At 55.4% G+C, this 25,204-nt stretch overlaps 1 protein-coding gene and 1 pseudogene across 2 annotated transcripts; both read left to right on the top strand.

Annotated features, from left to right (window-relative positions):
* Window positions 1-277: 277 nt before the first annotated feature.
* On the top strand, window positions 278-13,979 carry ANHX (anomalous homeobox). 2 transcript variants are annotated; one of them, XM_057526053.1, is made up of 9 exons: window positions 278-526; window positions 3,028-3,155; window positions 5,135-5,258; window positions 6,076-6,289; window positions 6,714-6,831; window positions 7,999-8,297; window positions 11,664-11,811; window positions 13,534-13,618; window positions 13,893-13,979. In XM_057526053.1, exons 1-9 carry the CDS (start codon window positions 278-280, stop codon window positions 13,977-13,979), a joined length of 1,452 nt encoding a protein of 483 aa, XP_057382036.1. The 2 variants fall into 2 exon arrangements, with proteins under 2 accessions (XP_057382036.1, XP_007181376.2); XM_007181314.2 differs by lacking the exon at window positions 7,999-8,297 and having other exon boundaries at window positions 11,683-11,811.
* Window positions 13,980-14,192: 213 nt separating this feature from the next.
* On the top strand, window positions 14,193-24,931 carry LOC102998161 (zinc finger protein 384-like; annotated as a pseudogene).
* The last annotated feature ends 273 nt before the right edge of the window (window positions 24,932-25,204 follow it).

Genomic DNA, 25,204 nt, shown 5'->3' on the forward strand with positions numbered 1-25,204 from the left:
AGACGGAGGTTCCAGGCGTGCGGAGTGAGAAGTCTGGCAGCGAGAGCAGCGAGCTGGGCCTTGGTGCACCGCCAGCGTCTACGCTGTTGTGGGGACTACAAGGAAAGTCTGGCGGGCCCTGACGCGCCGCCTTCTCTCGCTGCCGCCACGATACAAGTACCTGTCGCGGGAGAGGCCTCGCAGAGTTGCTCTGAGGATTGACGTGCAGTCAGCCGATCAGCGCCGGCGGTGGTCCTGACTGTCGCCTTGTTTGCAGAGGGGTTCAACCTGACTCAGGATGCAGAGTTTCCTGCAGCTGCTGAGGGGAAGCGGAGGTGCTGGCCTGCCCTTGGCCGAGCTGGTGACCCTCGCAGGCAGGCTGTGCCGGGAGGTACAGGACGACCCCGCCCAGGTGCAGCCCTTGGTCACGGCCGTGCTGGAGAGCCAGCTCCGCCTGTACCTCTTGGACAACGCGGACGTGGCCCAGGTGTGCGCCAGAGTGCTGGCCCAGCAGGAGCAGTACCGGGCTGCCTGCCAGCTGCTAGAGGTAGGACTGGGGGGGGGGGCGGGCGGGGAGAGGGGCAGCAGCCCACGCCATCCTGAAGACGATGGAAACGCCCAGAAGCCAGCAGGAGCCTGGGGAGAGCTGCTATAAACCGAGCCAGGGCAGTTCAGTCTCACTGTACTAAGTTCTAACTTGCCTGCTAACCTGAGACAAAACTGTCCATCTATCGAATCCCTCTGGTCCTGGACCAGTGGTCCTGGCTTGGAAAGTTGGCACTCCGGTTAGTGAGGCAAGCAATCAAACAGACCCAGGACCGCAGTCCCTTAGCTGCGGGTCTGCATTCGGGAACTCTGAAACCACAAGTATCTTTGTCACTCCTCTGGTGGTACTTTGAACTTCAACTCAATTGGCATCAAACCTGAGCTGCATTGATGGGAAACTATTTATGTCTTTATTTATCCACTTAATATTTCTGCAGTACGTTTTGCTACCGAAATCCTGGTATGTTTGCTTGCAGGATGCTTCCTGCCCTAGATCATACTGGGATAGTGCAAATTATGGAGTATATACCTGTGTTACTTCCTAAAGTGTGAGGAATTCTGAATTCCAAAATACATCTGGCTCAAAAGGTTTTTTTTGTTTTTTTTTTGTTTTTGTTTTTTAAATTTATTTATTTTTGGCTGTGTTGGGTCTTCGTTTTTGTGCGTGGGCTTTCTCTAGTTGCGGTGAGCGGGGGCTGCTCTTCATCGCGGTGCGCGGGCCTCTCACTGTTGTGGCCTCTCTTGTTGCGGAGCACAGGCTCCAGACGCGCAGGCTCAGTAGTTGTGGCTCACGGGCCCAGTTGCTCCGCGGCATGTGGGATCCTCCCAGACCAGGGCTCGAACCTGTGTCCCCTGCATTGGCAGGCAGACTCTCAACCACTGTGCCACCAGGGAAGCCCTCAAAAGGTTTTAGTAAGAGATTTGGGGACCTGTGTTTCCCTTTTTCACTCCATATTACAGTCCATGCATAACTCATGCTGAGTTTACCTTCACGATACTAAACTGCCCAGGTCTTTGTTTTTGCTCCCTCTCCCCCAAGCCCTGCGGCACCCTCCTGGCGCTCACGCCCCACCACCGTGTCCTCTCCTGCCCCCTCTATCTATTAGTCTTCACGTAGCAGCCAGAGGCAGTTTTAAAACTGCGGAAGGGACCACGGTACGCGCCGAGGCGCGGCCCCAGAGCCTGCCACGCCGTCCTGGCTCCCGCACAGTGGCTTGCTGCTCTCTTGGAACTCCCGAGATCTTTGTCTTTTGACCTTTGTGTGTGCCGTTCCCTCTGCCAGAGGCTGGACACCACTCTGTGTGGCTGGTGCCTTCCTACCTGTCCGGTTTCTGCTTTAAATGTCACCCCGTCGAGCTAGTGCCTCCTTTATTCCCAAGGACTTAAGGGAGCCCTCACCCCCCCTCTATGACTCCTTCCTCAGCTCACAGTTAGAAACCTGTCTTTTTCGATCTGTGATCCGCCTCCCCTCCTGCACTGCAGGCCCCAGGAGCAGGGGTGCGTTAGTTCTGCTCACTAAAGGATCCCCAACACCCAGCCTGGAACATAAGAGGGCTCAGCCTTCCAAATACGTCAGAATAAATGGCTGAACACACACAGCTGAAGTAGCTGCCGTGAAGGCAGTCAGTGGTGGAATGTGAGCGTGACATCAGTGATGAAAAACTCCCAGGAGAGGGACCGTAACTCAGGATGGTCCAGAAATGCCTCTGAGGAAGCGATGTGTTCTGAGACCTGAGAGAACGGATGGGGCTGCCACGTCAAGAAAGGGCGTTTCCCGCCAAGGGCCACCCCTGCAGCTGGGGAGGCGCCAAGTGGGTGCCCTGTCTGACGGTTGTGCTGCCGTCTCCATCCTGGCAGGAGACTGCAGGCCTCAACCCAGCAAAATGGGCTTTTCCTGACGCTGTTGAGAGAAAGCTAAATGATTCTCAGCACCTCCCTCGCCAAGATGGGCCTGAGAACACTGGGGTTAAAGGCAAGAACCACATACTGACCACAGGGGCTGTGTCTAGCGGAGGCCCACACTCAGCGTCCTTGGCCGTCTCTAAAGTCTGGTTACATGACCAAGCCGCACTGGGTTGGGGAGCTGTCACTGGCACAGACCGGGACCCCTTCGTCCCCCTCAGCTCAGAATGAACTCACTGAGCCCCAGGGGCCCGCCCTGCTGGTGGGAGAGAAAGGCCTTTCACGCAAGACGGGGATCAAGCCTCGGGCCCCTCAGACCTGACCATGTGGTTCTCAGCGTGGCTCGGCCTCTTGTGTGCTATGGCCACAGCCCGGAGTTGGCCTTCCCCTTGCCTGGCCCTCACCTTGGGGGGGGGCGAGGGAGAGCTGTGCCCGCCTCCCGTTCGTGGGAGGGCCTGCTGGGGACAGGAGCCCGGCCATGGGGCTCGTGCCCTCGTCGCGGGGCACCAGCCAGCGGATGTTCTTAGCGGTCAGGCTGGGTCAACGGCGGGGCTGCGGGGCAGGCGAGCATGCCGGATCTCAGCAGGCTCTTGTCCACAGGGATGCCGGGTGCCGGGTGGCAGCCTGAAGCTGGTGCAGCTCTGGAATGACATCCACTACCGTCTGGTCATGAAGAGGCTCGGCGTGGCCACGCTGACCCCGGTGCAGAAGTTCCGGTGCAGGAAGAGGTATGCACCGGCCTTTATCGGCGCTTATTCCCTGGGGCTCCCAAGGGGTTTGCTCTCCCAGAGCACAGAAGGACTTAGGTGAGGTAGAGGCAGGGAGATGAGAGGAAGCAGTGACAGACAGAGGGCAATAGGGTCAACAGCAGCGGGTGCCCGCCACTGAGCCTCCTCTCCACTGCTCGGCTGGCTGTGGGGACGCTTTCCTACCTGTGCCCGCAGGGCGAGGACAGGGAGCTGTTCCCAGGACCCAGGCCGAAAGTTGTAGCTGCAGCAGGAGCCGCTGCCTGTCAGTGAGGGCCCTGCGGTGAGGGAGGCGGCAGGTGGGCACCCTGACCTCACTCGCTTCCTGCAGGATGGGTGCCCCTCAGCTCGGCTAATCCCCATGGTCAGGCTCTGCAGGCGCCTGGCCCGGATCCCAGCACGGCCCCTCAGGGCTGCAGGACCTTTAAAAGAGAGATAAAGGTGAGGGTCTGCAAGCACCACATGAGATACACTTAGTGCTTAGAAGGCCGTCTGGTACCCGGTGGCTGCTGGATAGATGTTGATGATAATCGCCACCGTGACCATTATCAGCACTAAGCACACGTTACGACTGCTAGTTACCATCATTACCATCATCACCGTTCATGGATGAGGTCACCAAGGCACAGAAAAGGTAGTCACTTGCCTGGTTACACACTAGAGAGATGCAAAGGCAGGATTCCAGCCTAGACATCGAGACTGTAGAGCCTTTGTTTTTGACCTTGGGTGTCCCCCACTGGCCAGGAGGAGCTGCAGGTCTTGCTCTGAGCTCCTGAAAGCCCAAGTGACAGGAGTTTCTGAGCCATGGGCCTGGTTGATGGAAGAAGAGATGGATTCCTTTTGCATCAGACAGAATTTTTCTCATGGTGCCCACCAGATATGTCCTCAAAGCCCAGCAGTTAATCAGTCTTGAGGTCTTCAGGGATGCAGTCAGGTCCCTCCATATAGGCTCTGACAGCCTGCCAGAGGGTGGCTCAGCAAAGTAAATGCCTTGGGGACCAGCATGCAGTGTTTGTGAAGAGGCCCCTGGTTGCTGGGCATTACTAGAGGTGCTGGGGCCCTGCTGTCCTGGAGCTGCCCGCGGGTGTGGACGATGGACAGTAGACCAGGAAACAAAGCAGATCCCGTAATTCAGAGCAAGGAATGCTAGACGGAACTCGTTCAGTAGAGGGCTGTGACTCACTGGCCCTCTGCTTGTGGTAGGGCTGCAGCACAGGGCTGAGCCTTGGAGAGGCCTGAGCCCAGGGAAGGCGTGCTCTGGGCATAAGGAGGGGCGACACTGGAGTTAACAGCAGATGGTTAGTGCAGGAGCGGAGGTGGGAGGTTCTTGGAGTTTCTGGGAGTGGCCATGGCTGGGGAAAAGGTTGTGTCAGGATTGACTCTAGAGGATTTGCCGATAGGTTGAATGTACTGGAGAAGGTAGAGAGAATAAACCTGGCTGCAGGGCTCTTGGGCTGATTGGCAGGGACGTGCTGGTCTCTCACTGGATGCGCAGGACGGGCTGGGGGACTGTGTGGGGAGTGGGAGATTGAGCTCCACTGGGATGTGTGGGGTGTATTTGCGATGTTCGTGGGGATTTGTTCAATTGGCATTTGGATAGCAAATCCTGTGTAGACCGGTGCTGTTTGTTTATATGCCACTTTTTTCTTTTGGAAAAATTCCAATATACACCCAGTAAAGAGGGTAGCATAACCAACCTCAGTACCCTCATCCCCCAGCTTTAACAGTCATGGCCACTGGTCAGTGAGTGTTACCGGAAACCCTGGTGGAAGTGTGGGGTGTGGGCCCGGGCAACACGAGACCCCTCCCTTGTTCAGGGGACGGACCCGGGGACTGCAGCACACAGTCCTGCAGGGGAGGGGGGTGGCCAGTGAAAGGACAGGAAGTCCAGGGCAGCACGACAGGTGCATTCAGAAGAAGGGGGGGGGGTCCGTAACTACCTCCTCACTGTCCTCATCCAGGAACCCACCGCCCGCCTCTCTCTGCCCTGACGGCCTCAAGAACAGGAACTTCCCCAGAGAAGTTCGCCAGAAGCTGCAGGACTTTGCTTCGGGCGTGAGCACCAACCCCAGCAAGGCCGAGCGGGTAAGAGCAGATGAGAAGGAGGCCAGGCAACCCTCCCCTTAGCCCATCCTCCCCGGTCCTTAGGGGACTCCCACCCTTAGGTGACATCACCACCCTGAGGGGATTGACCCGCATCCTTAGCCACACCTCTCCGCCTCCCCAGTGGCCTATCTGCCAGGGCGCTGGCGCTCTCCGCCTGCCCTGAACTGCCCTGGGGACGAAGCCCTTTGGCTGGCAGCCGCCTGCACACGTGGCGGGGTTAGTTTCATCACGGGAGTCTTAATACCCCGTCATCCAGTGTGGCTTCAACAGATGCTCACTGAGCGCTCACCGCGGCCGGGGCTCCGGCAGGAGGGATGCACGGGTGAGCTCTCGGGAGTAGGTGGAGGGGGCAGCATAAGAGCCTTGCCGCTCGTAAAGCTGGCGTGCTCCCTTCTCTCCCGGTCCAATCAGCGGGGCTCTCCCAGTGGTCGCCCCGCCCCTTCCCTCCGGGTCCAATCAGCGGGGCCCTCCCGGAGCTCCGTGCTGTGGCCGTTGGTGGTGCGGATGTGGCTCCTGAGGAAGGACAGGCTCCTGATCGCAGGGTCGGTCGTGGCCGACGCGCTCTCGCACCGGGCCGGCGGGCGGGCGGTCAGTGGTTTGGTGGCGCCTCGGGAGGGTCCGGTTTGCAAGCCCTGCCGAGCCCTGCCGGCTGTGAGTGGCCGTCGGCCGGGCGGCGGCTTGAGGAGGAACAAGGCCAGAGGCCACGGCGCCGGCCCGCGTGATGCCCCGGCCGCCCTGTGTCCCGGCCCCGCGTCTCAGGAGCGGGCTGGGCAAGCGGCGTGTTGTTTCGGGGCAGGAGCACCTGGCCTCGGAGACGCGCTTGACCACGGAGCAGGTCTACAACTGGTTCGCCAATTACCGGCGGCGCCAGAGGGCCCTTGTGCAGCGCGCGGCGCCAGCCCGGGACTCGGCGGAGGACCGCACCGCGAGGGAGGCCGTCCCGCGCCCCCCGCAGCCCACAGGCCAGCCCCACCTTGGCTCTGGGTGCGTGGACCGCCCTCAGTGGTCGGGTGAGTGGCCCCTCTCCCAAAACCTGTGTCTAGGGCCAGGCCGAGGTAGGGTCACTGGGTACAGGACAGGACCCTCTCCGCCAGCCGCCGTCTGCACGTTCGGGACTTCACCCTGTGGGAAGCGAGATCGCTGAAGCTGAGGGTCAGGTTGGGCTCAGGATGGGCCCAGGTGGGGCTGCAGCAGCGTTTTGCGTTGAGAGGTTGCTTTGCGGCCAGGGCCAGGAGTCAGTGGGAAGTGAGCCAAGCACTAGAATTTAGGGTGTTCTGGGTTCCTAATTATGGGTGTTGGTTCAGACCAAAGACAGATCAAGGGACAAACAAAGAATACTGGGCAGCCAGCATGGCTGCTCTTAACCTGCTGGGAAGGAGGCTGGGAGTCTGAGCATCACCCAGCTTCCCCTCCTGTCTGATCGGCTTTTCGCAGGACCTGAGGAAAGTGGGTCTGCACAGACCCAGGAGACCACCCAAGGACCGTGGGAGCCACTGGTCCTGACCCCAGACTTCTCTGGAGACGAGACCATGCCAAAGTCACTGGCTCCCAGGTACTGCCACCCACGTGGGCCATGGGACCGTCCCCTGTTCAATTCCCCATCCTCAGTGGGAGACCAGGCCTGGAGTGGGCGTGGGAATGCCTGCCGGACACTGGGACCAGCTCAGTGATGGAGGGCGGAGAGAGCTGAGACCCCAGGTACCGGGGAGCCACTGGCAAGGAGCCCACGTCATGGACCCCAAACTTGTTCCCTGGAGCCTGACTCGCAGCCTGACTTAACGTAAATTTTGGAGAACGGGGAAAACAAAGAAAAACATGCAGACCTGTCTCCTAAAGGCAAACCCGCTGTCCTCGTGGTCTGTTTCTCTCTAGCATTTGGTATGGTTGGTGTATCATTAAGTTAGTAACAGCCAACATTTCTTGAGTTCCTGCTGCAGACCCGGCCCCGTCCAACCGCTTTCCCTCACCCTGTGGCCCCTGTGGTGCTGCACAGACTGCTGTGAGGGCAGTGCCGGCAGCAGCAGGACTGAGTCTGAGTGGGGGACCAGGCCCACGTCTGGGTAAACATCAAGCTGTGCCCACGTCTTCCATTTCCACGTGTGTTTTCAGCGTCTCTCATGACACCGCCTGGGCTGGCATGCCCCATCCGGGCGGGCACTACCCAGGTGTGTGGCCTTAGGCAGCTTCCCGTGGCCTCTCAGTGTCTGCTTTTTCTCACCTGTGAAATGAGGCTGGTGATGGACCCTGCCATGCACGTCATTGCACAGATGACAGGGGTGGGGGGTTGTCGACAAAAGCCCAGGAGCACCATCTGAGACACAGGGGGCATTTGGGGAATAGTTTAATTCGTTAAATTATTAGCTGCAGCCTAACATTCCTTTAAGATCCACCTTCATTTAATCATTCAACTATTAGGCTCTTCCTAATCATTTTCAGCTTTCAATATTGTGGAACAATGCTTCATTGAAGGCCCTTGTAAATAAACTGCTAATGTATCTTAGGTTTCCAGCGGTAGTATCTTTTTTGTCTCTGGAACCCTTGCAGCCCCAGGGAGAACTGTGAAGGCAGCGTGATTGGGGTGGACCCCACAGCCATCTGTGGCTGCGTTGAGTCCGGAGCCCAGATTCCCAAACTGGGCCGGAATCTCCTCCCAGGCCCACCTCCCCCAGCCTGAGGGAGCCTCTGCCCACCAAGGGATGATGTTCGCTGTGCTCCCCAGGTCTCTGCAGGGTGGTGAGATGTACCAGGAGGGGCCTAGCCACGATCCTGCCACTCTTCCTCCCGTCTGCCCTGGCCCTGGCCCTGGCCTCTGCCCTCTGGCTGCTGGCAGCGACACGCTGGACCCCTCTCTGGGTGCCCCCGAGTCGTGGCTGACGTCTCTTGCACTGGCATCCTCCAAGGAAGTTTCCTTCCAGACCAGGCAACTGATCCACAGTCACGGGCTGGACCTCACGATGCGCGCTGCAGATGCTCCTCTGGCTGTGTCCATCGCCGCCCTTGGTGAGCCCAGCGCCACAGGTGGGTCTACGCTAGACAGACCATGTGTTTCTACATCAGATGCTTCAACTGCTTGTATGTCATTTGATGGGGAAGAATTCTGAGGGGCCAGGACTTTCTGCTTGAATCTCGTGTATTTGATTAGTCCCCAGACCAGTGCAGTTGGAACAGGCTCTTCCCACCAACAGCCTGGATATTTTTCATTTTATTTTTGTTTTCAAAATAAAATGTGCACGTGACTAAAAAAATAAGACGGTGAGGAAAGAGTTAAAATGAAATGAAATGGCTGCCACCCCTGTACTCCAGTCCCTGTAACTAACCAGCCAACATCTGCTCCAACAGAGGAGGGCTGAGCAGTTCAGACCCCTGGCCCTCTCGTCCTAGTTTCTTCCTTAGTTGTAACTGTCGCTATAAATACCTTTAAAGAACACGTATTCAGGTATATATTTTGTGCACCAAACAGGATAGCAACTTGTGACATCCCAGCTTCTAAGGAGGATGTTGGCACTGAACTCAGCCCGTCACCTAAATTCCTTAGTCTTCTGCGGTTACATACAGGTCATCTTGTAGTTTGTCATTGCCTCCCTTTTTTCTTACGTTGTCTGCTTTTATCAACATCCCTGACTTCTTGCAGTGTCTTAAGCATCCCCTCTGAAGACTTGTTGCTGGGGCCTCCTTCTTCCTGCTCCCAGTCTGGGGTGGAGCCGTCATCCCAGGAGCAACTTTAACTGCTTCCCTGGGTTTGCTTCAGTGTTTCCTTAATTGCAAGTCTTGTTCTTTCTTTCTTGACTCTTGTTATGTTAGAGAATGTCTTTAATTAACTTTATAAGAAAGGGTGCCTGCAAGGTAAAGTGTCTGATTCCTTGCATCTTCTGAAATTGTCTTTAATCCGCCCTCAAGTTTGATTAACGATTTGTCAGGGACAGAATTCTGAGTTTAAAAATACTTTTTCCCTTAGAAATTTGAAAGCAACACAGCATCCAATCATAGCATCCAATGTTGTCATTTTAAGTCAGATGTCATTCTGATGTTCACGTATTTTTCCTTTATTGGAGCTTTTTATTTTTGAAGTCTTGGTGTTCTGAAATTTCACATTGATGGTCCCAGGTGTGAGTCTTTTGAATTCACTTTGTTGTTAAGCTTTTCAATTTAAAGAACCAGAGAACAAGGTCTTCTTTAAGCTCTGGGCACTTTTTGTGATTTTCTTTGATAGTTTCCTCCTTCCAGTTCTCTCTTTAGAGCACAAATGTTACTTGGATGTTGGAAATCCTGGACCAATCTCCCAAAATGCTTACCTTTTAAAAAAATTTCTTTTTTATTGTATGTGCTTTTGTCTTAAACTCTGTCTTATGATATTTTGACAGTTATTTACTTTAAGAGAACTCCAAGCTCTCTTTTCTTTTTTTAAAAAAATTATTTATTTATTTGGCTGTGCCGCGTCTTAGTTGCGGCACACGGGGTCTCTAGTTGCCGCGTGCAGGCTCTTAGTTGCGGCATGCGGGATCTAGTTCCCTGACCAGGGATCGAACCTGGGCCCCCTGCATTGGGAGCATGGAGTCTTAATCACTGGACCACCAGGGAAGTTCCCCAAGCTCCCTTTTCTTATTTCTGATTTTCCTTTCTTCATAGATCATGTTACTTGTTTTTGTTTTTTTTAATAAATTTAAAAAAAAATAATTTATTTATTTTTGGCTGTGTTGGGTCTTCGTTGCTGCACACGGGCTTTCTCTAGTTGTGGCGAGCGGGGGCTACTCTTCGTTGTGGTGTGCGGGCTTCTCATTGAGGTTGCGGAGCATCTGCTCTCGGTGCGCGGGCTTCAGTAGTTGTGGAGCGCAGGCTCTAGAGCGCAGGCTCAGTAGTTGTGGCGCACGGGCTTAGTTGCTTCGCGGCATGTGGGATCTTCCCAGACCAGGGCTCGAACCCGTGTCCCCTGCGTTGGCAGGTGGATTCTTAACCACTGCACCACGAGGGAAGCCCCGATCATATTACTTTTTATAGATGCAATATCTTATATGTCTCTGAGTATCCTAGTTAGAAGTTTCAGAAAATGTGCTTTCTTGCCTGAAGGGGGGAATGTTGGGGTTGTGGATTCAGGCCCTTCCTTGAACAGAGGAGGAAGAGGTGCCCCAAAGAGGAAGAGCCTGGAGACTCATTTCTCCGAGGCAACTTTTCCATCTGATTGGATTGGTCTTTGATTTCAGAGACCTTTTCCTGTCCATGTTTACTAACAAGGCTGGAGTTGGGATGGGCAGTGGCCAGCCTCATACTGGGATGAGGGAAGCTGGTCTTCACACCGTGTCCAGCCTATGTGAGGGGTGATGTTCTCTGGGAATTGGAGAGCTCCCTGCCGGTTGCCTGAGCACCTTGCTTTCCCTCCCTCCCTGCAAACCTCTCAGGGTCCTTGGCCCCTGCTTATGCCCCAGCTTCCCTTCAGACTCCCCCCACCGTGGGATCAGACCTGTGCCCTGCATCTGCAGAACATGGACGTCTCCCACCTGCCAGTTACCCTTCCCATGACACTCGCTTTGTTCTAGGCTTTGGGCTTTTTATTTCTGTTTCTCTTGGAGGAAGAAGATAAAACCCACTGATCTATTCTGTGTAAACTGGAAATGTTCAAATTAGCACTTAACCATATTTCCTGGACCTCAGACTATCTGTAAAGTTCTGCAGGAAAGGGGAAACAGCAGAAGGCAGAGGTAGAGTCATACACCAAATGGTTAGGAAGGTCTAGGCTCTAGCAGACAGGAGGGAGGACTGTTGTTTGGGGTCTGAGATCAGGGATGCATGCTAGTTTTACCACCTGGATAGACTTAGGGCAGCAATGGACCTTCCTTCTTAGCTCACTTTGCTCCTAAATGTCTGTTGACCCAGAATTGATCACGTCCACAGTGGCTTGCCTTTTAGGGTGAAAGACACCCTGAGGGATTTTCTATAATATTTTAAGTAGAGAGAAAAGGCAAGGTAAGGTAGTAACACCTTGCACTGCAGTGAAATCATGGTGAAACCCAAGGTGAAAGGGGAGGGCAACGGCCACGGGCTGGGCCAGCCTGTGGTGAACAGGGGACACCGCGGGGTCTCTACTCAGACAGCCGCGGTGGGCGTAGGGCGGACTGGGGTGCTGAGTCTTTGTTTGGCACCGGGGCTGGCGTGAGATCTAGAATGACAAAGAAAAATTTGAGGTCAGCAAAACCTGACATCGTTTCGGTCTTTGGGAGCCTGCAGAGGCCACTGAGATCAGCAGTGGTGGCTGCTCTTTCCTCGGCGCGGGAGCCGAGGCTGGGGGCTGGCCAGGCTGGACGCCGCCTCTCCGCGGAGGCCTGTGTTGGGCTGCACGTAGGCTGTGCCCCCTTCCCCCAGCACTGGGTTGTGGGATTTCTTCCCGTGCAGGATTCGCTGACCCTCCCAGCAGCAACGCCCAGAGCGCATACCTGGAGGAGGGTCCCGGTACCAGCGGTGGCCGAGTGGAACCACAGGCGAGCGGCTTCCTGGTGCCCCAGCCTCCGCTGCAGGCTCCCGAGTTCACCCTCACCCAGAGGTAAGCTGCACAGCCACAGGGCTCAGGTGACACTGCCTACGGGCCGCGGACGGGGTGCCTGGTGCACAGACTCACCATCTCCAACGGTGCAGAGTGCGTCCTTTCCTCATGGATTTCTGGAAACCTCAGCAGTCCCCCATCCTACATCTACCTAAAGAAGATGGTAGTGTTTCCCTCAGAGAAGCATTGGAGCAGATGCGGGCATCCGTTCTGTGGATGGGGCTTAGGCCTTCACGCTTCCCCAGAGGTCTCCCTGGGCCCCAGCAGCCTCTTTCAGGCATTTTCTTTTCCCCAAAGACTGTTTTAGTTTCTGGACAGCATCAAGGTCCTGATTGTATATTCCAAATTGGAGTTTTAAAGGGGCTTGGGACGGCCGTGAACGGCCTAGGTGCTGTGGACTGTGGCCAGTGGAGGCCGTGGCAGTGCCCAGAGACTTCACAGGAGGCGATGTCGGGCCAGGGGTCCTCCGGTGGAGAGGGAATCTACGATGGGGGCCGCAGGACAGGGTCCCCAGGGTTCGGGGTCTCCCGAGTCTGGGAGCAGAAGGCCAGGTGCCCCGTGAGGGCAGAATTACTGGGGGACATGGGAGAGAAGGGGAGCGGCCTCCCAGGTCACAGGCTCTGCTTGCGGAAACAGCCAGACGGAGGGAAAACCCAGACCGTGCTGATGGACTCGCTTTTCCGTTTATGACCGGGAACCACACACAGCAGCCACAGGGCCCCTCGTGGCCTGCTGGGCCTCTCCACTGGCTGGGTCACCCTTGGACTCCAGTGCCCCGGCTCAGCCTTGCTCTGATCTGGTAACCTTGATTCCTTGTTTAAAAACAGCTTCATTGGGGTGTAGTTGGCATGAAGTAAACCAACATGTTTAGATGGTACACAGGACAGTTTTCCGAGTGTGACTTACATATTTCCTACAAACCATAGCTGTGCTGCTAGTCACAGGTCACAGGGCTGTTTCCACCCCGGCCGCCTCAGGACCAAGGCCCTGCTTTCTTTAGCTGCGTTTCCTAGAGTCTCGTGGAAGTTAAATCGTACAGCGTGGACTCTCTTTTTGGTGTGGCTTCTTTCCCGCAGCCTGACTGCTGTGAGGCCTGCCCCGCTGCTGTGTGTGTCAGCGTCCCTCCCGCTTCGTTGCCGCGTCCCGGTCCTTGGTGGGGATTGTCATCACCTGTTGGCAGGCATTTGGGAGCTCCTGGTTTGGGGCTGCTGTGCACATCCCCAGACACGTGGCGGCCTGCATGTTTGCCTTCGTGTCCCTGGGGCGTGTACACCTAGCGGTGGGATGACTGGGTCACAGGGTAGGTGTGGTGTGACTTTGAGGAACTGCGTGGTCATTGTTCCGAGCGGCCGCACCTGCTCTCCCTGCCGCTACCCCTGATTCGGTCCTAAGGACCTCTGGACTCCCTCACACCTCAGGCCTGTTCCTTCTCGTGACCTTCTCTTCCTTCCCATCTCTGCTCACCACCCCCTCCTCTGACAGAGCCTGCCCTGATGTGCTCTCTGATTACCTGAGCCACCTGCCCAAGGTGTCACACAGGCCCCTCCAGCATCCTGCACACCTGAGGGCCCTGCAGGAGGAGGCCGTTCCCAAAAGAGAGTCCGGCCCCAGGAAGGGCTTCTGATGGGCAGAAAGTTCTCAGGATGTGTCGCTCACAGTAAACAGCGTGAGCCTCAAATAGGGCCTGGCAAAGGGCCTGTCCTGACACTGTCCCTTTTCCAGCACCCCGGAGCTGGCCCCGGCCCCGCCTGCCTTCCCTGGCCCCGAGTCGGCCATGGAGCTGGGCCAGCCCATGCCCTCCAGCCAGGTGAGGCCTTCCTACGAGGTACCGTGGGTTTCCCTCCTAACTCCTGGGTCCTCAGCTTGGGACTTTGGAGTGAATAAAACGGGCAGAATTGAACATGGGGCAGGGATGCCTTGAGGCTGGACTTTGGTGGAATGAGAACTGGGAGGCAGGTGTCATGGGGAGGTGTTCCTTACGGAGTCCAGAGGGGGTGGGTCCCAGGATCAGGGGTGACCCAGATGGGAAGGCAGAGCCCACAGAGGGTACCTCCGTGTGTGATGCTGTGTTGGCATTCCAGGTGCAGTGGCCCGATGACCAGACCTCCAGCGACGCCTTCTGGGGAGCCAGGATGCTCCTTGAGCTTTCAGGGGGCAGCCTGGGCTGAGCTGCCCCTCGGGAGCCCGGCCAGTGCTCCAGGGGAGCAAGTGTGGACGTCTGGTAACACAAGTTACAGAGCTCTGTCCCTACAGAAGAAGGAGGTCCCCAGAGTTCCCTGGGGGTTCTGCTGAGAAGCACTGAGGGCGGCTGAGTCCCCTGCCATGTTTGAATAGTTTGGTTGGCAACTCCCTATACCGCAAGAAGCATCTGAAAAACATTCATGAAGTCAGCAGTCAGAGGTGGGTCTGTTCTGCTCAGGCGGCAGCAGCTTGCAGTCAAGCTCCTGGGCAGGCTGTGGGCAGGAAGGCCCCGCTCCAGAGAGGAGGGCGTGGCACTGCAGCCGCCCTCCCGCCTGTGCTGTGACAGGCCGGCCTTCTCCGCCCAGCCCCGTGGTGAGTGCGGTGTGGGCCCGCACATAGGCACGTGCTCCGCAGGAGAGCGCTGGGTGGGGCGCGGCGCCTTCCCCTCGCGTTGTGATCCGTTGTGTTTGCCGACCAAGTGTTGTGTTCAATTAAAGTTTAATGTTCTGACACCCCCCTCCCCCATTCACTTAACTGTCCCGGACACCTGCCCCTCCCAGGCCTGGCCCCCATTGCACAGCGCGTGGGCACTACTCCACGCATCAGGACCTGGTGAGGGATATTCGGATCCTTCCCACCGGCTCCATTTTATAAGCAGCGTCCCGTGGGCATCTCTGCACTCTGCCCCTTACCTGGTCACTTTGCCCTGGGAACGAGGAATTGCCCCCAAGGTGGAAGCGGCGTGTCGAGCGCACAGGCCAGGGGCTGAGCTTTGACACCCAGGACTGTCCCCTCTGGGAATGGGCCCTTGACCCTCACCTCCCCGTCCTGTTGGTCAGCAGAAGTGGTACAGCGGGGAGCAAAGTCAGGTTTGTGCCCTCGGGGCTCACAGGAGAGTGGGGAGAGGCAGAGGACTAAGGGGGCGCTTCCAGGTACTTGCTGGGGGATGGGGTGAAGTGGGGAGCAGCTGAGAGCCTGGGACGCCTGAGTGGACACCGGGAGCTCCCCAGGAGCGGTGTCTCAGCTGAGACCACCAGTGCTCCCCCCGCAGCCCGTCACGTCCCATCTTCCTCGCCAGAACCGCAGGCAGGGCCGAGCACCACGAGTGACAGGCGTGCCACTTGGACGGCCACTCACATTCCAGGTTCCCGGAAACTCGGGCCTTTCAGTTTGAAAACATTTCCTTACTTTGAAACAATTGGAAACTGGCCAAAAGTTGAAAATGGGGTACAAAGATCTTTTTTCCTTTGAGCCATTTGAGAACAAGTTACTGACCTGCTGCCCCATCATATTCCCCTAATATTTTTATGTGTTTCCTTCAGATAAGGAATTCTACACATGCACAGCACCTCCATGGAAATCAGGGAATCAGTCCTGGTGCTTTACCGCCTCCTAATTGCCAGACACCAGGAGAGTTCAGGTAGTTGTCCCAGTAATGCCCTGGATGTGAGAGAATCCAAATCCGCCCCATAGCACTGGCTGCCTTTACTCAACAGGGCTTTCAGTGCCCTTCAGCCTGGGACAGTCCCTGGGTTTTCCTGGCCTTCCATGACCTCGACTTGAGGATTGCAAGCCGGTTACTCTGCAAAATGTCCCCCAAGGTGGCCATGTTTGACGTTTCCTTGTGATTTGGGGTTTGCATTTGGAAGGAGTATCCCAGAAGTGACGCTTGGTCCTTACTGCATTTTCTGGGCGGCACGTGGTCTTGCTCACCTCACCCTATCGCTGATGGTGTTCATCTCCATCACCTGGTTAGGGTGTTGCCGACCAAGCTTCTCCACTGTAAAGTTCCTCTTTTTTCTCTTTGTGTAAGTATTTTAGGGGGTGGTGCTTTGAAGCTATGTAAATATCCTGTTTCTCATCAAATTTTCTATTAACTAATTCATTAGTTTCCCTAATGTGCTTACCTAATTCTCAGAATTCGTGAACACTTTACTGTCCCTTTTACCCCAGTTCTGGGATCTCAGACGTCACCGATGTTCCCGCACATGCACACAGTGTACAACCCCGTCACCAAGAGTCCCTCTTCATGATGTACCCTTCACCCAAATGGTGACTGATGTGAATAACTGAGTTCCCCAACGCATTTTACCCACGCTTATCCACACAACCTGTCCCCACATGAAGCACGCTCTTCAGACTCACTCGCCCTTATTCAAATTCTGCACAACATGTCAGCACAATCAGTGAACGTGCTTTAGGGTTAGGGGTTAGGGGTTAGGGGTCATAACGCCCTGGGCTGCTACAGGGTGTCCCACCCGTCGACCTTCCCAGGAAACATGTAGAGCTCTGGGCCTGTCCTCGTCTCCTGTGGCCAGCAGACCCTGCTTGCCCTGGGTGGGGACTGGTCACAGTCAGAGGCGGGACCCTGGTGAGGACCCGTGGTCCTCTCATGAGGACCTCTAGGGCATTTTCCTCCCTCCTACCCTTGGCAGGCACTGGGCTCCAACCTGAAAGTCCCAGAGCCCTGAGTCGCCAGCTGCATCAGGTCTGCTTTGGAGAAAATGGACTAAAGTCTCTGGAGCTGACCTTTGACAGACCGGACCTCCTGCGGAGGGCCACCTGTGCTGTGTCAGACCTGCGGAAGGAGGCAAGGGGCTCGCCCCTCCTCCACAGAGCACCTGGAGGGAGGGGGCTCTGCCCTCTGGGTCCTGCCAATCAGGCCTCCTGCCCACCACTTCCCTCCCTGCTTCCTGGCTTGACCCCAGGCCCTTCTGAGAAGAGGGTGTTGGCCCACAGTCTGTCCTGCTCGCCCCTCCTGAAAGGGCCAGCCTGAGCCAGTGGACATTGGTGAGATGCAATGACCAGGCAAGAGTGCCTCTTTCTGTGTCTCCCCTACTGAGATGAAGACGCAGATAGCGGCCATTCCAACCTGCTGATGGCTGGGGGAGGGGCCCAGAGGACGGTGAGGGGTGGGGTCTGGCTATTCCTGGGCTTTCCGGGCTCCAGGAAGGGGAGGTGCTGTGACCAGCTCCAGGGAGCCCCCCCCGCTTGTCCTCATCCTCCCATGGCCCCTGGAGGCTGAGAGCTGTGTCCAGAGCTCCCAGACAGTCAGGGCCAGAGTGACCACCCAGCAGTGGCCTTGGTCTGTGAAGGGCCCTGCCTCTACCCTCACCCACCGTGGTCTGGGGGGAAGGGGACAGAGCAGAGGGTGCCTGTATCTGTTCCTCAGGGCTGCTGTAACAAAGTACCACAAGGGAATCCCTGGCGGTCCAGTGCTTAGGACTCCACACACTGACTGCTGAGGGTGCGTGTTCCATCCCTGGTCGGGGAACTAAGATCCGACAAGCCGCGCGGTGCAGCCGAAAAACAAAACAACGAGGTACCACAAAGCAGGTGGCTCAGGACAACAGAGACCTGTCGCCTCGTGGTCCTGGAGACCGGAAGTGTGGCATCTAGGTGCTGGCAAGGCCTTGAGGGCACCGGGGGGAGGATCTGATTCAGGGCTCCCTCCAGCTTCTGGCAGCTCTCGTCTTGGGACAGCATAGCTGCAGTCCTCACAAGGCATTTTCCGTGTGTGTGTGTGTGTGTGTGTGTGTGTGTTGTCTGTCCAAATTCCCCCTTTTTATACCAACACGATCATAGTGGGTTCCGGCCAACCCGAATGATTTCCTCTTGACTTGATCATCTGCAAAGACCCCATATCCATGTCATGTCACATTCACAGGTACTGGGGGTTGGGACTTCCACACGTGGATTTCTGGGAGCACAATTCAACCTGTAACAGTGTCCCTGTTTCTGGCAGTGATCTCCACCCCTTGCTGGCCTGAGGCGCCTTGGTCCCTCCCTGGGGCAACCCCATCACGCTTACTGGGGGCCCCAGGCAGGAGACCCTATCCCTCCTGGCTGTAGGACTTGGGTCTGGTGCTGGGTTCCTCCGCCCAGTGAGGGCTGGGGCCAGCCTGTCCTGGGGTTGGAGGTGCTAAAGTATTGAAGGTAGTTAGATGGAGGCCTGCCTCTCTGGGTGCAGAGCCATATCCACGTTGGCAGGGCCAGCGGGGCCCGGACCGTGTCTTCAGTATCCAGAGAGCGGAGAGTGTGGACGGAGTGAGGCGCAGGCACCCTCAGCTCTAACCCAGTACAGAAGCACTAGCGTGGATCCGCTTCTGGAGCCGACCCCTGGGGAGCCCGGGCCTGTGTGTCTGTAACAGCATCCGCGGGGTTCGTGCGGCTTCTCGTGGACCTGGGCCCCCGCGGGATTACACAGCTGGGAGCCCTTCTGTGTGGCCGGACCGTGTTCATCTGGGTCACGCACTTGGTGCTGGTGGCGCCCGAGTGCCACGCCACTCCAAGGCTGTGTCGTGGGTGAGCCATGCCTGCCCTCACTCGTGGTCCCGACAACACCGCAGTGTCCTTCCCCTGAGCAAGATGCCACCCTCTGGTGGCCTGTGGAGCCCGTGCTGTCCCCAGCTGGGACTCGGGGGACAGCGGCCGGGAGGGCAGAGCGCAGGCGTCGGTCTTGGATGTGGGCACGGAATCTCATCCTCGGGGCTTTGCCCCAGGGTTTCTCTTTATTTTCTCACTAGAATTTCATCAGGGCTCCAGTTGACCCTTGAGCCAGTGGGGCTGGGGCGCTGACCCTCTGCCGTCAGAATGGAGTATGACTGATGGTCGCCCTCCGTCACCCTGGTTTCGCATTGGTGGATCCAGTCTGCAGCATTTTCTATTGAAAATAATCCACACGTGAGTAGATCCGAGCGGTTCAAACCCGAGTTGTTCAAGGGTCAACTGTATTTTACGAAAGCATCCCCGCATTAAGGCGCTGTCACTCAGGGCACACAGCGTTCTTCGTACAGAAGTGGGTCATAGTGGTACTTCCGAAGGGCCGCACGTGCACCGGGGACCGGCCCCGCCAGCCACCCGAGGGCCAGCCGCCCCTGCGTTCTTGCTCTCATGAGTGTTCTGATGGCCCTTTCTTGTTACAGTGTTGATGCCGTTGAACAAGTTAATCGACACGTTGAAAAGGAGGTGTGTTAAAACTCACAACATTAAGTTTAAATCCAGTTTTTACACCAAAACGAGAATATATTAAAATTTTTCCTTTCTGGCTTTAATGGAAGTGAGCTCATCAACAACTTTTTCCTTTTGTTGAGAAAGTCACCGTTTAATAGGCAGCATATTTGTAATACTACATAAGATATGTCTGTTTTGTAAACAGTGACATCCTACACTAAATGAAACATGTAAGTATATCAAGCTTTGTTATTAAAATCAGAATTTGTTAAAGGTCACTTAACACTCAGCTGTTAACTGTGAACCCAAATGGTCCGGGGTCTTTTCTAGTGGGAGATTTCTAAGCACCATTCCCAGCTTTTCTATGCTAATTGGTCTGTTTACATTGTCCTTATTTTTGGGTCCATTTTGTTAATGTGTATTTTTACTAGGAATCACCAATTTCTTCTAGGTTTCCAATCTGAAGCAAAAGATTTCTTTTATTTGACTTTAATTTTCCCTCTCTTTCTAGTTTTCTATAGAATTGTCACAATTAATGAGCACTATTGAAACATTATTATTAACTGCAATCCATATTTTATGCTATTCAAGTTCCCTTCCTTCTACCTTTTTCTGTTCCAGGATCCCATCCAGGGCACCACATGACATGTGATCATCATGTCTGTTTAGGCTCTTCTGGGCTTGGACAGGTTCTGAGACCCTCCTTGTTTCGATGACCATGGCAGGGTGGTGGAGGACCAGGCAGGTACTCTGTAGGCTGTCCCGCATTGGGATTTACTTGGTGTTTTTCTCATGGTTAGACAGGGGTTATGGGTTTTGTGGAAGCAGATCACAGAGGTCAAGGGCTTTCTCATCACTTTATATCAAGGCAGTAGGCTCTCGAGATACTTACCACTGTTACTGTTAACCTTGGTCACCTGGCTGAGGTAGTTTGTCAGGTTCCCACTGCATTTTGGAACCTTTCCCGACAGCTCCAGCCAATCCTGATCACTCCCCTCTCTGAGTTTCTGTAGCTCTGATCTTCAAGTCACATGTTGCTGGTCTGCTTCCTTCCTGTAGTATCTGTTCTCTAGAAATCCCATGTCTGGGAGTCTCCAGAAAGTTGACAGTTTTCCGGAGGAGAGAATATTCTGCTGTACCCTCCTCTCCCTAGCTCGGTACTGGACTCATGGTAGGAAGGTGATGTATTTATATCAAGCTTCTGATACCGAGTTCCCCTGCTGAGTTTATGATTAACCTTTCTTTACACAAGTGTATCCCTTTTTTTGTCCCACCCCTGTTCCCCTCAGGATTGAGGAGTATCAGAGAAAAGGGGCGGGGGGGAACCGGTCAGGACCCTGCAGGGCCCTCCTGGGTTCAAAAGACTCTCCATGTCCCCCATTTCTTGTTTGCAGAGAAAGGCTTTAGTCTCCTAGGCCTTTCCTGAGTTCCAAAGAGCGGACACATGCCCTTACTAATTAGGGAAGATAGGGAATGCAGAAACGAAGGAAAGGCAGGCCCAGATGGTGTCAGAGGAAACACCAGGGGCCGACCAGGAATTAAAATTCTTAACCCATCACATAGGCTCTAAGTAAATAATAAAGTGCCTCAACTGTGGCCTTTGCTCTCTCCTAGAAACAGGTTAAAGGATGACGAGACCATGATTTTCTAGTTTGCTTTCCGGGGACATGAAGATCAGTCACAGTCACTTGGAGTCACAGGATGGTGCTGGGAAGTCTGAGTCCCGTCAGGAAGCTGCAACCACCAAGACCCCCTCCCATTTACCCTTTTTGCCTTTAAAGACCTTGCACCCTGGCCAGCCAGCAAGATGGACCTGAGACAGACCTGCATCCCCCACCTTCTGGACTGGTGCACAGCTCAGGTCCAGCCGCTTGTCAATATTCCAGAGGCAAGTGCTGGCAGGAACAGAAAAATTGCTTTAATAAGAAAGCCAGCAGTCTGGGGAGAAGGCAAACTCATGTCCCAAAACCAACTCCAAAGAGTCTGCTTAGCCACGAAAAAGGTGAAGTAATCTCAGTTAATCACTGAGGTAGGGGGTCCAAGTCATCCCACGCCCCACTGTGTGCAGGCTTGTGGACTCCTTGTGACCTCTCTTGAGATGCTATCCTGCTCACACAGTTTGCTCGTGAGGTTACTGTAGGCCAAGCTGGGGAAAAGGTCCAATCATCTGTTAATTACTTATTCTTTTTATTTCTTTAATCTAAGGAAAGAACCAACAGGTTAGGCAAAGTATTATGTGATCAAAACATTTGGAAGATGTGCTTGGGTTAGTTAAAATACAGCTTTGCTGAAGTGGTAGGACAAACGGGGCCTCCTGCAGAGAGCTCTTTCCTGCCAAAAGCTGCTTACAGATTAATACAACTCTCTCTGCTCCAAACGCTGATGTTTCCATTTGTTTGGCCTCATTGTGTGTCAGGCACATGAACTTGGGTTCAACAGCACTTCTGGGTCAGCGGCTTTTGACTAGGAGATGGCATGCTTTTCTCATGTCATAATCCGAGGGCATGGAGCGCATCTGTTAGGCCAGAGAGAGCAAGAGGACAGATCGGGCAGTTCCCTTTTTCCCTTTGGCAGATGTCGTGCTTTGCTTTCTTTTAAGCAGAGTCTCTCCCTGACGCTTAGCACCTTTACCCCACTTCGCTCACTCTGCCCGCAAAGGATCTGCCCGGTGAAATCTTTGATCAATTGTTTGGGGACAGAAGGGCGAGAACCTTCTCTTGGTGCACACGCTCCCCCCCCACCCCAACGCTGATAATCCCAGAGCAGCTGTCTTTAAACAAGGGCACGAGGAAGGCCAGCCACAGAGGGCTTTGTTTTGTTGAGTGGAGTTTGTGAGTTGCTGTAACCCAGCAATGGGCTCGTGCGCCTGTGGCACAGAGAGCCCGACTCCTGCAGTGGGAGTTTGCAGCAAAGGAAGGGCTTATGGCAACAAGCAAGAGAGTGGGTGACAAGCCTCAGATCCACTCCAGCTTGACCGTTTTTAAAGGCGAAGAACAAAGAAGTTGGGGTGAATTATCATCTTGTGACACATTTTTTAATATTTTTTATTTAGCTGCGCTGGATCTTAGTTGCGGCACACAGGATCTTCGTTGTGGCCTGCGGGCTCTAGTTCCCTGACCAGGGATCGAACCTGGGCCCCCTGCACTGGGAGTGTGGAGTCTTAACCGCTGGACCACCAGGGAAGTCCCCTTGTGACATTTCTTAGTCGTAGTTTTGGGGCTCAGGATGTCTCTGGTTTGCCACTCTCTGGAGATCCATGGCTTGGCCATCCGTGAGCTCATCTTGCTCTGGAGAAAAAACACGACTTTGTATGTTGATGATGAGACCTCATCTGACTCGGGGGGTGAGCGCTCAGTGAGCAAAGGATTAAGTCAGAGGGGACAAGAAAGGGAGTAAAGTTTTGGACAGAGGCTAATCATCAACATGGCAGGGTAGCTCGGTTTTAGGGGGACTTGGTTTCACGGTGAGCTGCTTGTGAGAACAGAGATGAAGGGGGACTGCAGGGGAAGACAGAGGGAGACCCGGGGTTCTGGTAGTGGGAGAAGAACTTTTGCAGATAAGACCTCGGAGAGCTAAGGAGGAGAATTTGAAAGCTTTGCTGATGTTGTTGAGGGAGGAATTTCCCTCTACGCTTCTAGGTTCTTCTGACTGGTCTAAGATTTAAACTGACATGAGACAGATCACAGGAGAAAGTCACACAGAAGTTTAATAAAACGTATGCTTGGGAGCGACCCAAGAAAACTGAGTAACTCTCCAAAATGCTGGAAACCGTCACCTTTTTTTTTTTCCCCCAGAAATAATGTATTTATAAACACAGAAATGGTTACAACAAAGATGGCCGTGACGAGTGGGTATGTATATATTTATATATATATACATTTATATATAAATCCTTGTCCAGCAACTGACTGTGGCACCTAAGGAGGTAAGTCCAGTCCTTGCCATTTGCCCCGAACCCTCCCTTCTCTGCAGCGCCCCCAGCTGTGGGGTTTCACAAAGAACCCACAGCTCCTTAGGCTGGGGATGGGGAGACTGAGCACAGGGCCTCAGCTGGCAGAGAAGCGGAGAGGCTCCAAGGAGAACCATAACCCACACTTCTAAGCCACCCTCGACCAATTTGGGGATCTCCAGCCCTTGGGGACCACATCTCAGCCCTTGCCCCTTTAACAGTAAAGGAGGTCTGACCGCCCCCATCTCCTTCCAGCATTAGGTAGGAAGTGAATCGAGATCATGAGGGGAAGAAAGCGGCTCCCAGGGACAGGGGCACAGCAAGAATAGAACAGGAGGCTGCTTGCATTTAGGGCTCCCTCCTCTCTGACGTCTGGGAGGACTGGCCTCTAGTCCTCCGTCAGCCCGCGCTTGGAGGATTACGAGGGTGAGGAGAGAGAAAGTGCCCACGCTGGAAAACTCTCCATGAGGTCACAGCAAACCCCTTCCCTGAGCACCAACCCCCAGTGTTAAAAGCTATGCTTGGGCGGGGAGGCTGCTGGATTTCGCTACCAGCTCAGTACTCCACTGACATTCAGGAGGGCTGACGTTCCTTCTGAGAGAGGCTGAGAATAAGGATGGTATCCTGTGGAGGAGGGCCGTGCCTGAGGCCCAAGGAGATGGAGCCGTGGCCTGTCAAGGAAGAAGAGGACTTTTCCCACCGAGAGGAGCTGCAGAAAGATGGGACCAGAACTTCTTTCCCCTCTACCTGGTGGACCGCAGCACAGGTCTCCACGAGCTGGCCAGGTGCTCCAGCGGGATGGTGCTGCTGGTGACAGTGAGACAGAGGTCCTCGTGATGCTCCGCCGTCTTTAGGGGGTCAGGTCAAAGGAACACTGGGGGGAGGGCTGGGGGGCTGCCCCCGGGGACCGGAAGTGTGGTGGTTGCGAAGCCTGGGGGGCCTGGGCCTCGGGGCAGGGTGAGAACAGATGTGCATCAACAAGGGCGCGGTCGGCTGTTGCCGGAGAAGGGCTGCGCCCTGCCCCACCTCGCTGGCTGTGCTGCCTCCGCATGCCTGCCCTCAGGCATCAGCGTGGACAGAGTCCAAGTCAGAGCAGCTGACCCCACAGAGCCAGCCATCCGTTACCCAGAATATCACGGTGGTACCCATGCCGTGGACAGGACTGCGGACTGCTGGAGTCTCCTGTTCTCAGAGGTGGAGGAGGGAAGGGGGTCAATCAAGGGGTCCCGGTTTGGTCATCACGTCCCTCTCAGGATCCCTGTGACAAGGGCCTCGTCAGCTCAGACCTCCCCAGCTTCAGCTCCCATGAGTGTCTCAGCTCTTCCCCCGCTCACAAGCCCTGCGGGTGGCCCCTGACCTCTCTGAGAAGACAGCATTGACCCTCACGGAGGAAGGAGGTGGCACCGTGGCCGCTAAGAACCCCTGGGGCCGAGAAAAGAAGCGGATGCTGGAATCAGGGCTCCCTCTGTCCTCTGCCCTGACGATGATGACGACCATCAGAGAGAGCCGGACGTGCTCCCTGACCTTCTACTCGAAGGCGGAGATGTGGATGCACTCCAGGTCACACAATGAGACCAAGCCCCACAAGTGCCCACGCTGTTGCAGCCCTTCGCCAGCAGCTGCTACCTGGCCCAGCACACGCGTATCCACTCAGGGGCCAAGCCCAGAGATGTAACTTCTGTGAGAAGTCTTTCCGGCAGCTCTCTCACTCCAGCCGCACGCCCGCATCCACCCCGGGACACGCAGGTGTGCACAGCCAGGCTGTGAGAACACCTCCACACAGCTCGAACCCGCAGTCCCACAGGCCACGGCGCAACAAAGGTAAACCCTGCCAGGGCCACAGCTGTCACCGGGCACGCTGCGACACAACCTCGCTGGAGACGCCCCTGTCCACGCACACCGTGAAGCAAGGTGTACACCTGCGCCGCCTGCAGCCGGGCCGACACGCCGGAACCACACCTGACGCAACACACGATGCGCAAACACATCCCTCCTGATCTCCTGCAGCGGTGGCCCAGGCCCAGGCCCTCACCCTAAGTACCATCCTCGGCTAAAGACCAGAGAGCCTGTGGGGGAGGGTGATTCACGACCTCAAAGGGGAGGAAGGCAATTCACACGGAGATGGAAAAGCAAAGGCTTTGTAAACAAACCGCTGGGCTGCACTCTGAAGGCCTGCAAGCCCTGGGCCTGCCCAGCCTCAAGACCAAAGAGCAAGCCTGGAGTCAGCGACCACCGCAGAAACCTACATGGTTTACTGGCTCGGGGATCTCACACATGCGAAGCAAAGTCCCGGAGCGACGCCCCTCCGTG

This window comes from Balaenoptera acutorostrata, chromosome 13 (assembly GCF_949987535.1).
Source record: "Balaenoptera acutorostrata chromosome 13, mBalAcu1.1, whole genome shotgun sequence".
Taxonomy (NCBI): domain Eukaryota; kingdom Metazoa; phylum Chordata; class Mammalia; order Artiodactyla; family Balaenopteridae; genus Balaenoptera; species Balaenoptera acutorostrata.